Below are 17,035 nucleotides of genomic sequence, written 5' to 3'. Positions count from 1 at the left end.
TGGAGAGCATGGCTTTGTTATGTGGCAAGAGTAAACATTTTAATACTGCTCTTCCCAGAATAAACAGATTTACTGCCCTTGCCCTCAATCACATCCAGTATAGACAGCTGCACATCCCCACCTAGGGGACAACTCCTTAAATCTTACATCTTATTGGAGAAGACCAAACAATATCATTTCTCTGGTCTTCTGACTCCCCAAGGGAAAGTGGGAGAGAGAAAGGGACAGAGGTGCACAGTCCAGTTCTTAGTAAGTAGAATCACTCCCACCTTCAAGAGACTTGAAGAAGGGTGGGGAAGACAGAATGGGGGAGGTTTTTGGGGTTTTTTTTTGTGTTTTTTTTTTTTTAAGATTTCATTTATTTATTCATCAGAGACAGAGAAAGAGAGAGAGAGGCAGAGACACAGGCAGAGGGAGAAGCAGGCTCCATGCAAGGGAGCCAGACGTGGGACTCGATCCCGGGACTCCAGGATCCCACACTGGGCTGAAGGCAGCGCTAAACCGCTAAGCCACCCAGGCTGCCCAGAATGGGGGAGTTTTGAGGACAGTTTCTCCTCACAGAAATCAGAAAAGGGGGGGGGGAACATTTCCCAGTATTCCTCCTCACCACTACCTCCAATCCCCCCAAAAAATATTGTGGAGTAGAATTGTTTAAGATTGATTAATTAATTGATTAAGTAATCTCTCCACCCAACATGGGACTCCAACTCAGGAACCCCAGATCAAGAGTCACATGCCAGCCAGGCACGCCATAAATTTTTACCAAACATAATAGAGAGGCTCAAACTTGCTGACCAAAGCCAGTGGAAATTGGAAATTCATAAGATTTAAAATTTTAGCCTTAAAAAATAACATTTGAAATTTCACAAAGTTAAATTGGCTGATTAGCAATCCTCACTCATTCAACTATAAAAACTTAGATAAACATAATTTGAAGTGATGATTTCATAGCTCTATCTGCACTCCAAAGTGTGCCTCTCCCCTCTATCTTCTCCAGCTTCTTTGGCAGTAAATTATTTCCGTTCCCCTTACCTAATCGGCCACCAGATCCAGTGAGTTCTGTTTTCAAAGTCCACAGGAAGTCTTAATGATTTTGTCTGCTTTACTTTAAGGTACTTCTTGCGCGTTCATGCTCCAGAGTATGAACTTGCTGAAGTTTCGTGAAAGTGGCTCACCATTTGTTTTAGAACATGCTGGGTGGGTTTTTGTTGTTGTTGTTAGTTTTGTTTTTGTTTTTGTTTTTGGTTTTGTTTTTGTTTTTCTGGAAGGTTGGTCTTTCTCTTCGCATCCAGATCTCTCATTCTATCCTGATGGTTCATGCCATCCTTACCCCTCACTATATCTGGTAGAAATATCTGACTCAAAGCTCTTGTACCAAGCTGCTTTGCAATGCTCTTTCCCAGAAGGTACTCATTTATTTCAAGCTCTGTCTAGAGCTGATTTATCCAGTAGGCATAGTGGGCACGGTGCCCAGGGCCCATGATACTTTCAGGAGTCCATGAAAATGTTTAATTTCATTTTAAATCAAAAGAAAAAATAAACTATTAGATAGACTACTATTCAGCCATAAAAAAAAGAAGAAAAGAAAGAAAGAAAGAAAGAAAGAAAGAAAGAAAGAAAGAAGAAAAGAAAGAAAGAAGAAAGAGAAAGAAAGAAAGAAAGAAAGAAAGAAAGAAAGAAAGAAAGAAAGAAAGAAAGAAATCTTGCCATTTGTAATGACATGGATGGAACCAGAGAATATTATGCTAAGTGAAATAAGTCAGTCAGAGAAAGACAATTATATGATCTCACTCATACATGGAATTTAAGAAATAAAACAGAGGATCATAGGGAAAGAAAGGAAAAAATAAAACAGGACTAAATCAGAGAGAGAGGGAGACAAACCCTAAGAGGTACTTAATCGTAGGAAACAAACTAAGAGTTGCTGGAGGGGAGGTGGGTGGGGGTGCTGAGGGAAAAAATAAAATAAAATGTCTGCATTTCTGTTCTTAAAAAATTAAGTAAATAAATAAGTAAATAAAAATAGAAAAAGAAAAAATAAAGTATTCTAAAAGTTAAAAGGCAGAAAGGAAACTGCATTTAAAGAAAGTGTACAAAGGAGGGGCTACAGATAGAATTTTAACTACATGAATGCAATTGTTTTTGTATTTGAGATTTCTGATATATATTAATATAAATGATCATATTCATTAAAAAATTGTATTATACATAAAAATAAACCATTAGGCCCAAAAATGCTTTAATATGTAATAATATATTTACTCTTATATCAACAGTTGTAAAACATAATCTATATGAATATGTATGTATCTATATAAACATACACAACCCACACACATAGATACTATTTTTCTCTTGACAGAAGAATAAGTCCATGAAGGGAAAGGGGCTTAAGGCCCATGAAAGTCATAATCTGGCCCTGAAGAGTCTTGAATTTATTTTAAAAAAATTTTCAAATGACCAATTTTGTATTCAAAAGCAGGCTAAAAAAGTAGCATCAAAAAATTGAGGAAGAACCAATTCAAACCAAACATAACTAGTCATCATAATCTTTTTTTTTTTTAAGTTTAGAGAAAGAAGAAGAGCAACAATATCTTTCTTCAAGTTATATTAACATCTCCACTGATTCATTGCAAGGTGGCAAGAAATATTTGGTTTGGGTTCAAGCTGCAAATGCATTGGGCATGGAGAAGTCAAAACAACTGCAAATTAATCTGGATGATATAGGTAAAGGATGAGAAATAGTATCTTTACAACTAAACAGCTAATTTGTGCTGACCTAGTCAAATGAAGATATGAGTTCCCCTGAAGTTCCTGTAGGTCATGATACAGAAAACAAGAGTTACCTATAATTGACCAGCCTGAGACAACTCAAAGATAAGTACTGCTACCACTTTTTTGTATATCCTTCCAGTCTTATTTCTACATGGGTGCATCTGGTTTTATACATATTTTTTGAGACCTTCTTATGTTCAAGCATAAGGAGAGTAAGATAAGCAAGGTGTCTGGTGCCCTAAATATCTTTCAAATTACCAAGGAAAATGGAATTAAAGAAAGATTATAATAAGCTGTGATGAATCTTACATTGTGAGAAGTAGAGCATACTAAAGAATTCTACGTATGTACTATTTTGGAAGTTATGTTTTTTTTAATTTAACAAAAAAAACATTAAAAATGCTGAATTATGTAGACATCTCTATTTTTACCAGCCAGGTTTCACAAATGTTAACATTTTTTGCTTCAGATATTTTAGACCTTGCCTTCTAAAACTTGTAATATAGAATAAATATTACTATTGATTTAATCTACAATATTATTTTTAATGAATATCTTTAATTAGTCCCTTATTGTTGGGGATTTAGGCTGTTTTCAAATTTTTACCAACATAATCTATACTGCTGTAAACAACCTTTTGGATAAATTTTTTCATAGTAGTTGTCTTCTTTTTCCTTTTTTTTTTTTAAGATTTTATTTATTTATTTGAGAGAGAGTATGTGCAGGAGTATGGGGTAGGGAGAGCGGAGGTTGCTGAAGAAGCAGACTCCTCACTGAGCAGGGAGCCCAATGCAGCTCAATTCCAGCACTCTGAAATCATGACCTGAGCCAAAGGCAAATGCTCAACCAACTGAGCCACCCAGGTGCCCCTTAAGATAAGATAAAATTTTCCTTAAGATAAATTCCAAAAGGTAATTGCCCCTGAGCCTTTGACAGCAGCTACATCTCAGTCCTAAAGCCAAAGTTTATCCAAAGAGCACCAAGTGAATTACCCTCTATTTGGATATCCTAGTGACAATTATTTCTGTTTTTATTATTAAGGATGATTTCAGTAAGCTCACAGTTATGGAGCACTTTCTTCAGTACTAACTGCTTTTACATGACCATGACAAACCTACTTTGTAGAAGAGATTATAATTTCTACTTAAAGGAGCCAAAACTAGGTGGCATTAAAAAATTTGAGATTGGGGAGCTAGGGAGCTCTAATTCCAATATCAACTTCTATCTTCCGTCTTTATTTAAAAGTATGTTGCTATGTGTCTGATAACTTCCCTGCTGATTAATGATGTAGGGGCTTCATCAGAAGGTGATGTGACACCTTCTCTTGAAGTTGAACATGGATTTCCTTTGGGGACAACTGGGGTCTTTTATTGGAACTAATATCTCAGTTCTCAACTTTTGTTTCAACTAAACTCAACTATTCCAACTAACTGGATTGGTCCAAAAAGTCTGTCCTTATGCTCTGAATACGTGATTTGAAAACAAACACTGCTGACTCTGGTGATGCATTTCACTGTGTTATATATTTTTGGAGTTATAGTTCTCTTGACCATGTTACATGTGTTTTTGTAAATTTACAGTTTGAGGTAGGATGTCATAAAATGCCTTTTTCTTAAAACAGTTTTCTCTCAGTGGATTAACGATGTTTAAAGTCTATCTGTATCATTTTGGCAATATCATTTTTAGAACTAAATTATTAGTAGTATTACTGCTATTATTATCTTTGTGATCTTATGATCTTACTATCATCACCATTTATCAAATGCCTACAGTGTTCCAGACAATTAACATGCAAATCACACTTAATTCTGGAAACAATCATACATGGTACTACTGTGCCCATTTTACAGATAAAGAAGAAAGAGAAAATAATTTGCTCAAGGTCACACAGCTAGTAAGGAGGAGAGCTAGATTTTATTCCAGGCCTGCTAACTTGCAAAGGTTAATCACCATCCCACCTCCCACAAAGGGAAAAATCTCATCTGGCCATCACCACCAGATCTGACTTCTCACACTGTGAACCACAGAACCTCTTGTTCGGAGTTGTTATTTCATGTCCATTTTTTTCTTTTCCTTTTTCTCTTCTTTTCTTTTCCTTCATTTCTTTCTTTCTCTCTCTCTCTCTCTCTCTTTTATTTTTTTATTTTTTTTTTAATTTTTATTTATTTATGATAGTCACACAGAGAGAGAGAGAGAGAGGCAGAGACACAGGCAGAGGGAGAAGCAGGCTCCATGCACCGGGAGCCCGATGTGGGATTCAATCCCGGGTCTCCAGGATCGCGCCCTGGGCCAAAGGCAGGCGCCAAACCGCTGCGCCACCCAGGGATCCCCTCTCTCTCTCTTTTAAAAATATTTATTTATTTATTTATTTATTTAAGAGAGAGAGAGAGAGAGAGAAAGCATGAGCAGGGGGGCAGGGAAGGGCAGAGGGAGAAGCAGACTCCCCGCTGAGCAGGGAGGGGTGGGGGGATGCAGGGCTTGATCCCAGGACTCTGGGATCATGACCTAAGCCAAAGGCAGACACTTAACGGACTGAGCCATCCAGGCACCCATTTTCTTTTCTTTTCTTTTCTTTTCTTTTCTTTTCTTTTCTTTTCTTTTCTTTTCTTTTCTTTTCTTTTCTTTTCTTTTCTTTTTTGTTTTTTTTCTTTTCCTTTCTTTTTTAAATCTCAAAACAGATTCTTAGAAACTCAGGTAGAAAAACACAGGTTGACTATGTAGGAGGCTCCACCCAATAAAGCACCAGATAATTAACAGATGAGTTACACTCATTCATGACACTTTAAGAATGAGATATTGCAAGTTAGATAAATGAACTGTTCTATGAAACTGAGGACAGAGGACCCTCCTGAGAACAACTACAGGATTGGGCTTTAATTAAGTTAGGGAGGCTATGCTGAAAGGCAAGCCTGAGTTAATAGTGCAGTAATACTGTGCCCAAGTGGCTGTGGGATGGATGCTTCAGCTTCTCCTGTGAAGAAATAAATGCCAGTGCAGAAAGTGCAGTGCCTTCCAGCTGCATTTTGAATGTTAATTCTCACATAGGGAAAAATATGTTGTTGGAAAGATACCAAATGACAACAGATCTGGTTCTTCATTTCAATACAAGTGAAAACTAAACACATGGCCTCCATGACGATATGACAGCTTTTTAAAAACCTAAGATATGATGGGAACATTTGAAACCTAAGCAATGAGAGCAAACATTTAACATTTGAGTCATTTAACAAAGTACATAGTCAGGTATTTATTATATAACATGTTTATTTGAAATCATATGAGGTCATACAAACATAAAGGCTTAGCTCTCTGCTGCACTGACCTGCCCTGTGCTAAGATTCTATCTTAAATCTGACTTACTGTTCCATCTACATTTCTCATAGGCCTAAACAGACTTTTGTTTCTGCCCCAGAATATTTCTTTCTCAGGAACGCTTGTGCTACTCTACCAATGACAGGCTGGACTCTGAGATGAGAGTGAAGAGTTGGGTGGGTAATTTAGCCTGAGGGTGTTAAATAGTCCCAAGTGGTCTCAGAGCCCTGGGAAACACTTCTCTGACTATAGAAATCTGCAATATTGATCCTTATTACAAGAAGCTTACACTAGCAAAGGAAATCAACTGTGACATCCAGATGATAAAAGTTCAGTACAGTAAGCTCTTCGATTAAACTTATTTTGCTACTACTTCTTCTGATGTTAGCTTTAGCCCAATGATTCTATTATAGGACTGTACTACTAAATAGCAAGTCTTTAATTTTTGTATTTCTCTATAAATCATATACCTGGGCATATAATTTAGATAATAAATCATTAATAATAAAACAATCATATTCCTAAAGAATACTTAGCCACCTAGAATAAATGAAAAGGAAACTAATTCATAGAGAATATTAAGCTATAATAATAGTCCTTAAAAACACATACACAGGCTCCTTAGTTCTTTGTTAAATAATATGTCTCACAAAGTCATAGGCTTTCTTTTTTTAAGATTCTACTTATTTATTCATGAGAGACACAGAGAAAGAGAGGCAGAGACACAGGCAGAGAGAGAAGCAGGCTCCATGTAGGAAGCCCAATATAGGACTCCATCCTGGGACTCCAGGACCACAACCTGGGCCCAAGGCAGGCGCTTAACCGCTGAGCCACCCAGGCATCCCCAAAGTCATAGGCTTTCATTGTTCTGTCATGCACATAGGAGAAATGGGAAGTGCCAATGATTTTATTCTGTTCAGACAGAACAAACATACAAGAATTAATACAATTTAGAAATACAGGGATCCCAGTTACATCATTATTCCTAGTATAACAAAACCAATAGTAAGATAACCTATCAGAATTTCAGTTTCCTTTTGAAAATTATTATCACAGAGCATGGCAATAATTTGTAAAGTCTTAGAGTCTTGTGAGACTTGCTTACTTGCTTTATTCAATCATACTTGCAAGTACAGATTTATTTTAATAGATAACAAAATAAGTTAGCAATAGATTTAATTATTCATATGTTTCCCTATGATATGAGAATAAAAATATTATTGTGAAATGTCTCAATTTAATATTTTATCAAATCAGACTCCCTGAACTAAATTTAGAATGCAAAACATCATTTTCCCCTAAACAAATGCAGGAAGGGACATTTCCTGTGTCTCTTTTTCACTCTCTTTTGTTAATTAGGCCAGGCTTTGGAATTTCATTAGCTAGGATTATAAGGGAATAGGAGGTAGGGGAAAGGTAGACTCTAAGAATCTCATTTAAAAGAAATGGAAAATAGGTTGAATAGAATTTCACTTAGCAGCAGTTTTCTCCTATATAATAGCTTAGAATGTAAGAAAAAATTCATTTTAATTGTTAATTGGATCATGAAATCGTTTTTAGTATTTTGAGTTTTAACATGTCTATATATTGATGAAAATATATTGATTTCTCTCAAGGCAAGTTTTAAACTGCTGATTTTTAACTTATTTATTTTTCTAGTGATACCTTCTGCAGCTATCATCTCCAGGGCTGAGGATATAAATACTACAATCCCCAAGACCATAATCCACTGGAATAGTCAAACAACAATTGAAAACGTTTCCTGTGAAATGAGATATAAGACTACAACAAACCAAACATGGAAGGTAAGCTAACTTTCACTATTCTTTAGCATGTAAGTGAATGGAATAAAAGCCAACCCACAGTGGATTCATGATGATCTATATTACGTGTTTTTATCTATTTGTCTGATACTCAAACCACTCTAGCTTGTTGGGTTTATGTAATCTCTATGCCCAACGTTGGGGCTCCAACTCAAGGCCCCGAGATCAAGAGTTGTATGCTCTACCAACAACCAGCCAGGCACTCCTTATACCACTCTGTGCGGTTTTTTTTTTTAAGATTTTATTTATTTGTTTGTTTATTTGAGAGAGTGAGAGTGAGTGCATACACTCATGCAACTGGGGGAGGGGCAGAAGGAGAGAGAATCTCAAGTAGCCTCTTCCCCTGAGTGCAAGCCGGACACAGGGCTCGATCCCACAATCCTGAGATCATAACCTAAGCCAAAGCAAAGAGTCAAGGCTTAACTGACTGAGTTACCCAGATGCCCTAAATTACTAGTTTTAATCATCATTATCATATGCTTCCCAAAAGAGAGATGTTTCCTGAAAATGTCTTCTTACCTTTTGTAAGTTGCTAAGCAGACAAATGTCCAACTAAGAGGGACCCAACTATTTGGGTCCTTGTAATTCAGTACCTCCTAGGGTGAAATTTACATCAGTGATGATATATAAAATGTGAGGATTCTATGCTGAAATTTAAAGGCATCTAGGGTAATAACTTCAAAAAGAAGAACTTCAGTATTATGAGTCTCTTTTTAAATTAAAAACGCAACTCAAAATATAAGATTTGTTACTAATATAGGCCTCAGTCTTATGAGGCTAAGGTAAAAAGTGAATGTCTAGACAAACTAACCATCTTTAAATATCAATGATATGTTACTATCCGATATGGAGAGGCATAGGTAGAAGGTTCATTAATGAAATCACATCATGTCATAGCACCTGTGAACATTATAATAAAAACTAATTTGAATTATGGAAGGATACTAGTCTCACTGGAGAAAAAGTTCCAGTTTTTGGTGTATTTAAAAAGAAATGTCATTTTATTATTTTCAAGTACAATAAACTGCCATTTAGTCAAACTAATCAAGGAGTGGATTTTCTGGCTTTGCTTAATTAAGAGTTATGTATCGTGAATAACATTATCTGTTTTTAGAGAGTTAAATACAATGATATGTATTTAACACTAATCTTTGATGGTTAGTGTGACTCCAAAGCTTTCTACTCCTTCATCATCCTGAATGTCAATTTTGCTGCAGAGCAATGTGTTTAAAGAGTGTCAAGAAGATGAGGATAAAACTATACTGATTTTATGACATACTTTAAAAATTTATTCTAAAAATAAATTCCTCACATTAACTTGCTTATTTACCCCTGTTCATTTAAATCAGAAATGTGATATGAACTTTATGGTTTAGATTACATTTAGATGTGAGCCCATGTTCCACATCATTTGGCCAATTACCTGCTGGACTCACTGACTAAATAGTTATGGCATCTGTGTGGCCAGCAGCTCTATGCTTAAAGCCTGGGACAAGCAGGATACAAACAAAACACAACTCCACAGTCAACCCTCTCGCAAATGTGGAAATTAGGTAAATTGGATAATAACCCAACTGAAATCTTTCAAGTCTTAGATATTGAGTCAATAGGATTTTATTCTAATAGGACACCTGGGGCCTTTTGGTTAGGGTCATGATCGTAGAATGATATTGATAATACAGAACTCCCTTATTGGCATCATTAGGAGGAGATTATAGGCTATGAGAATGTTTAGAAAATAGAAGGTAATTATAATATCAGTATCTCTGAATAGGTTTTCAGAAACCATTTTCTGGTTGAAACTCTTGTTTTCTGCTCCCCCTGCTGGTGCTATTATGCCATTGTGAGACTTGGTAATTCAGAAGCAGGCAAATGAAGTTGCTGAAAGATTATGTTATCTAACCTTCATAACAATCCGTTGGGATAGGTAAGTATCAGCTGTGTTACAGAAATGAGGACATAGAGCTCAAAAGACCTCAAGCTGGGTTTTTCAAACTTACACTGTTAGTAACTAAATGCCTTTCGCAGACCCTATATCACTTTGGGCACCCAAAGAATATTTGAGAAATTAAAGAACAGGTTTCAATCCAAAATCTGTATCCTATCCTTTCCACCATGCTTCCTCTAAATACAGCCATTCACACAGAAAAGCATGAATTCCCATTTCTATCCAGATGACCCAAGTCCAGTTAATAAGATTCAGAATGAAACTTTGATTTTTTTAACATTTGTTACCTTATCAGTTTCATCTGGACCATCCATAAAGTGTTGTCTTTGCCTCCTTGTAGGGAGACAGGAATATAGAGGCAAGAAGAGGAGAAGCTATAAAGAACTACAGATTTGATCTTTTACCTCACCTCGGCCTCCATCCATATTTCTTGAGGGAGGTTCTTTACTTCAAAGAGACAGGCAGCTATGCAGCAAAGCCATGAGCTGAGAGCACAGGCTCTAGAATTTAAAGCCTGGTTCTGCCACTTTCTAGTAATGGGCAAGTTCCTTATCTTCTCTGTATCTCAGTATTCCCATGCCTAAAGTAGGAATAAGACAACCACCTACCTCATGTGGTTGTGGGGATGATCAAACAATGTAAGAAGTTAGTGCAGAGCCTGAAATAGAGCTCAAGTTCAGCAATTACTGGCTGTTGTTATTCTTCGTTTTATTTTTTTTTAAGATTTTATTTATTTATTCATGAGAGACACACAGAGACAGAGAGAGGGGCAGGTTCCATGCAAGGAGCCTGACATGGGACTCGATCCCAGGTCTCCTGGATCAGGCCCTGGGCTGAAGACGGCACTAAACTGCTGAGCCACCCGGGCTGCCCTTATTCTTCATTTTAACCTCCAGGAGAGTCATGCAATGAGTCTGGTAGAGCAGAGAAAACCCCCCTGAAAAATCAAAATTATTGAATTAATGTTGCTTTTCATACCGCTTTAACTAAGCTATCTAGACTTTGAGGCAGTGAAGGGAACCAGCCAGTCTTGCACGTAATCCTGAAGGCTGACACCATGGGGAAAATAGTTATCTACTTGTTGGTTATCTTCATGGGCTAGCTCCTTGTCACCTCAAACTAGTGTTAAAAATTGAGCTTCTTCACCACCAATCCTTGCACATTTCTGCCTACCCCCTCTCAGGAGTATAACCACGTTGCTTATCTATTTACCTGTTTACACCTCTGTGTCTCTATCCTTTAACCATAAGCCCCTGGAAAGCAGGGTGTTCTGTAATCCTTTTTTGTATCTCTGTTGATTTTTACAATATGTGGCTCATGTGGATAACATCTGAAAACTTAGCCTTTAATAAGTGCCCAACAGTAGTGATGATAAAGCAGAGAAGTCTTTGCTGTAAATTTAAGAATGTGGATTGATGGTGATTTATTTCTCTAATTAAGCTAGAGCACTGGCAGCCTTTTTTCTTTTTTTGACATAACCTCAAGATTTCATTGTCTTCATAATAAAACAGTGTGAAACAGAACTGGATCACTTGGCCCTTCCTCCCAGTTCAAAATGCTTGCATCTCTTGATAGCCAGCATTTTCTTAGATCTGCAGTTGGGCTCAAAATATTCAAGTCTCAGCACAATCTTCTTTGAAGTTTTAAGTCTTTTCCAAAAAAATTGGCTTCATCTACCCACTATAGCCACTCTACTTCCTGTCATAATGCCACTTTCCCTGGGCGTAAAGAGAATCCTTGCCCTTCTTGTACTGTGTCACTTTGTGGGGTTGGTGCTTGCGATACTTCTTACAGAAAATTCCGTGGGTTTTAGAAACATTCACCATGTTTGCAAGATATTATCAGAATGGAAAGTGGCAAACTTTTTATTCAAGGGCCAGAGAGTAAACATTTTAGACTTTGCAGGCCACAGGCCTCTGACCCAACTCCTCAACTTTACATTTGTAGTGTGAAAGGAGCCATAGACAATGTATAAATGAACGGGTACGGTAAAATTTTAATTTTGGAAACTGAAATTTGAATTTCACATAATTTCCATGCATCACAAAGTATTCTTTTGACTCTCATACAATGATTTAAAAATGTAAAAATGATTCTTAGTTCATGGAGTACATAAAACCAAGCATTTATTCTTTTCCAGGTAAAGGTACACAGTATAGAGTGTGAATAGTACAGTACACAGTACACAGTACACAGATAGCAAAGGGTCAAACCCTTGACCTTTGCATTTCAAAAGTGTAAATGCTGGTATAAGATGGAAGACTTGGAAGAACTGTGATTAGTCAGGACTGAGTTTCTCAATCATTACCCCACTTGTCCTCCACCAAACACTAGGTAAAGATTAACTGGGCAGAGAGAGGGGTAAGTAGGAGGGTGAAGAGAGTTAGGAAGAGGAACCGATTGTATACATAAACCACATCTTTATCCATTCATCTTCCGATGGACACCGAGTCTCCTTCCACAGTTTTATGCTGAGTGAAATAAGTTAATCGGAGAAGGACAAACATTATATGTTCTCATTCATTTGGGGAATATAGATAATAGTGAAAGGGAATAGAAGGGAAGGGAGAAGAAATGGGTGGAAATATCAGAAAGGGAGACAGAACATAAAGACTCCTAACTCTGGGAAACGAACTAGGGGTGGTGGAAGGGAGGAGGGTGGGGGGTGGGGGTGAATGGGTGACGGGCACTGAGGGGGGCACTTGATGGGATGAGCACTGGGTGTTATTCTGTATGTTGGCAAATTGAACACCAATAAAAAATAAATTTATTATTTAAAAAAAATAAACAAATAAATAAAAGCAAAAAGCAAAAAAAATTAAATAAATAAATAAATAAATAAAGGATGAGGAACCAAAAGAGTTTAGACAGTGGTAGGTCCCTGAGAAGGGCCCCTGCACCCCGGGTCTTGCCCCAGGTAGGGAGTTGGAGGAAGTGGGGATTGGAGACCTGCCTGACTAGGCTGGTTCCACCCAAGGAGGGAGGTTCCTTCCCTCCACCCAAGGATGCTCCTGGAAACTTAATGTTACTCTAAAAGAAGAGGAAATTCAGATTGATGGAGATTAAGTTCCCATGCCTCACCTCCTTTCAGAATTGAGGCTTAATTTTTTTTTAAGATTTTATTTATTTATTCATGAGAGACACAGAGAGAGGCAGAGACATAGGCAGAGGGAGAAGCAGGCTCCCCACAGGGAGCCCGATACAGGACTCCATCCCAGGACCCTGGGATTATGACCCGAGCCAAAGGCAGTTTCTCAACCACTAAGCCACCCAGGTGCTCCTTAATTGAGGCTTTAAATAGAAATTAACTATTATTTTCAAAAGTCATATTTCTTGTACTTGAGATCATACCCTTCACATAGGTACTCAATTACCTCTCAATGTTTGTTTTAGCCTCTGAAAATACCTTGAGGTATCATCTTATATGCTTACAAGACCCTAAGCAGTCACCTGGCTTGCCTCATGGTAGAGACAAGTCTGATAACAATTCTGTAAAATTCTTCCATTTTAGAATTCTGGCTGTGCTTGAGCGTATTCCTCTTCTTCAAAGGGACTTATCTTTAAATGTAATGGCAAGAGAAATACTAGAGAATAACAAATGCCTTCCAAGAGAACAAATAGAAGCAGAGTGCATTTGAAAGTCAAATTTTGACTACAAGTAAAATCTTTCCTGGATCCCAGGAGACCCCAGATGCCTGTCGGTCATATTTAGATGGCAGAAAATACCAAGGGCCAAGGGTGGAGACACAGCTTATGGAAACTCTGAATGATACTTTAGATGGCTCATGACATCCCCCAAACACATATTTTCATGGATCTTATATTTTCAATACATTGAACATTTTAAAGATTTATGTTAAGATTGGGTTTTCACAAAAGAATCCCTCAGTGGCCTTTATACTTTGCTTTCTCTCTTTTTTTAAATCTTGACAGTTTTAACTTTCTTTTTCCTAAGTGTCTGGTAACTGTTTCCTCCTGGTTGTTGCCCAAGTGCATTTCAAGGCATGTTTTATAGTTATTTTCAATCATACTTCACTTTTTTTTCAGTCAATCCACTTATCACAACATACTGAAGGTTTGTAATTGCCTTGGTTTCTCTCTCCCATTTAACCAACTTATTAGAGGGTCATTTTTCATTGTTTTATAGCAAGTCATAGTGCCCCAGAAAATGATTTGTATGTTTAGACATCAGCTGTGCGCATGCTTATATTCCATTGGGTTTTCATGGCTCTACATTCTTAAATGTTCTATTTTCTCTCTCATACAAACCTATATATAATAATAGGCTATGTAGAATTGGTGAAAGTCTGCAATAAGGATCAACTTAACAGCTTAATTTATGAATAATTTTTCCAGAAGTCATCATTAGCAAGTGAAATTATTTCATCATTCATGAAGAATTATTGATCTAAATATCCAACTGCAGAGAGAGCAAGAGAGAGATTGCGGAGGTGCAGTGGAAGAAAGTCTGGATTAAAACAATTGCTCTCAGGTCCCCCTTTTCTTCCATCCCATTAAAATCAGCTACTCCAACATTAAGAATATATTACATTTTGGACCTTGAGATATAAAACCCTGAGAGTACTGTCAAACACAAAGCGATGTGTATTTCACTTTTAATGTTAAATAACATGTATTTGATTATTTATGGTCATGTTTTATATAAAGTACCCTATTCTTCTTTGTTTTCCCAGGGTCTAGAGGAGCGCCTGGAACATAATAGGCATATGCCTAATGTGCCTAAATAGAATAATTGTTTTCAAAGCACACTGTATTGTTTCATCATTGTTATTCATTCATTTTAGGTTAAAGAATTTGACACCAATTTTCCATATGAGCAACAGTCAGAATTCTACTTGGAGCCAAACACTAAGTATATATTTCAAGTGAGATGCCAAGAAACAGGTAAAAGGTACTGGCAGCCCTGGAGTTCACCATTTTTTCATAAAACAGCTGAAACAGGTGAGTATATTTATATATTTAATCTCTGAGGCTTTTCTTTTGACCTGTGTCTCTTCTATATATATATTTGTTTCTTGTATCAAAATTGACAAAACTATCATAGAGCAGGTGGTTACATTTAAATTGTCATTTTGCTTTGATTTTGTTAAGGCTGACTACAATTTATGTAATGGTTCTCAAACATTCTTGGGCATAAAAGCCAATTAAAACCACCTGGTATGCATATTCATTGTCTCTGCTCCTAGAAGGTCTGTGTCCATGGGTCTAAGGTAGTGGGAGTGGGAGGTGCTCAAGAGTAAGCCTTTCTTACAACCATCTGGACTGATGGTGAGGCATATAATTATCTAAGACCTGGTTTTGAAACACATTATTAAGAGTTATGTTAAGCTCTTTAGGCCATTTTGATAAAATATATTCTTCTAAGAGAGCTACAAATCAAATAACATCAATAAATATTGATTACCTACTGTATGCAATCAGAAAGCTAAAACACTTAAACATATGATTATTTAATTCTCTTCTCAGCAAAATCTAGTTGACCTATTGTTTATCTTTAGATATTTCCCTGCTCTTAAGATTATTAGTTTAATTTTCCATCCATTTACACATGCCATTCAATAAAATCTTGGCTAAATAGACTTCGACAGTAAGCAAATAAAGTGAATCTATTGTAAATGGCATACTTCATAATAAGCTCCCATTAACCTCCTGATGTCTCCCTATTGTAGGTAGCTTATATCCTAGATTGAAATTTTTCTTTTCAGAGCTGAAGCACTTAATTATAATTACACGAGTGTTAATACCATCTTTATTATAATATAGGATCTTGGAACTGAGGTTTTTTTTTTTTTTAAAGCACTTTAGCATACATTATAAATGTTGATGGCTGCAACATAAGCAGAGGGAGTGAAAATGGCAGACTAACGAAACAGTTCTTTTGGCGCCCCCTAATGTCCAAATCTTAGAAATGCGTTACCAAGGGAATTAATTGCAATGCTATCAGTTCCTTTTAATTAAATTTTTAAAAGATTTTATTTATTCGAGAGAGAAAGAGAAAGAGTAATAGCACGAGCAAGGAGGAGAGAGAGAAGCAGGCTCCCGGCTGAGCCGGAAGCTCGATGTGGGGCTCCACGGGGCTCCATCCCAGGACCCTGGGATCATGACCCAAGCAGAAGGCATACACTTAACCAAACAACTGGGCCACCCACGTGCCCCTATCAGTTCCTTTTTAAAAGTTAGTTTTTAAATTAAGATATTCTTTCTTAAGCTCATGCTGCTAAAAATACTTAGGACTTTAGATACCATTTTATAAACAGACAGAATTTAGTTGATAACTCAGTTATTTTTAAATGAAATTTAGAATCGTCTAGCAAGAGGATTCGAGTAGATAACTAATATTTACTTACCACTTGCAGAGTACTACTATGTAAAGGCTTGTTTATCATTACACAACCCATATTTGGTAGTCTACTTGCTATCATTTTACAAATGAGAAAACTGAGGCATGACTTGCTAAATAGCCCATTGCTAGTGGCTAATAGCACCTAAACCTAAAGAACATAGGTTTTCTTAGTCATCACCAGCTCTTAGCAATTTAACAATTTCTTTCTTTAACCAGTTACCTCAAAGTGGAGGAGCAGCTTCCTAAAGTATTCTACAAGTATAGGACCACAAATGTTCTCCTTTAAAGGCAAACGTCTTAAACCTCAGATAGAAGAAAATAGAAACCATAGCCACCCTACAATGTGTATAAATGTAAATAAAGTCTTTGTTGCCTAAGGGAAAAATAAATCACTTAAGGGCAAAAATGCTAGTTAAAATTTAATATCCCCGAAAACTTGCATCTATCCAATTCAATATGTTAGCTAAGAGGAACCTGAAATTTTTCTTCTGGTACAAATTTCTTCTGAGACACATTAAATGAGAAACGGTGACTATGTGTAGGAAAAGTGCTATTATTAAATTTTTTTGAAAATTTATCTTTTTTGGGGGGCAGCCCAGGTGGCTTAGCGGTTTAGCGCCGCCTTCAGTTCAGGGCGTGATCCTGGAGACCTGGGATCAAGTCCCACGTCGGGCTCCCTGCACCCAGCCTGCTCCTGCCTCTGCCTGTTTCTCCCTCTGCCTGTGTCTCTGCCTCTCTCTCTGTGTGTGTGTCTCTCATGAGTAAATAAATAAAATCTTAAAAAAAGAAAGAAAGAAAGAAGATTTATCTTTT

At 36.9% G+C, this 17,035-nt stretch overlaps 1 protein-coding gene across 1 annotated transcript in view; it reads left to right on the top strand.

The window, feature by feature from the left end:
• The window catches only part of IL23R (interleukin 23 receptor), a 63,479-nt gene that overhangs the window by 24,529 nt on the left and 21,915 nt on the right, over window positions 1-17,035 (top strand). Inside the window, exons 6-8 of the mRNA XM_041771812.1 lie at window positions 2,567-2,727; window positions 7,747-7,892; window positions 14,664-14,820. Of these exons, the coding sequence (XP_041627746.1) occupies window positions 2,567-2,727; window positions 7,747-7,892; window positions 14,664-14,820 (464 nt within the window). The remainder of the gene's footprint in view (window positions 1-2,566; window positions 2,728-7,746; window positions 7,893-14,663; window positions 14,821-17,035) is intronic.

The sequence above is a fragment of the Vulpes lagopus genome, chromosome 10, assembly GCF_018345385.1.
Source record: "Vulpes lagopus strain Blue_001 chromosome 10, ASM1834538v1, whole genome shotgun sequence".
NCBI classification, from domain to species: Eukaryota; Metazoa; Chordata; class Mammalia; order Carnivora; family Canidae; genus Vulpes; species Vulpes lagopus.
This window is presented reverse-complemented; position numbering and strand designations above follow the sequence as displayed.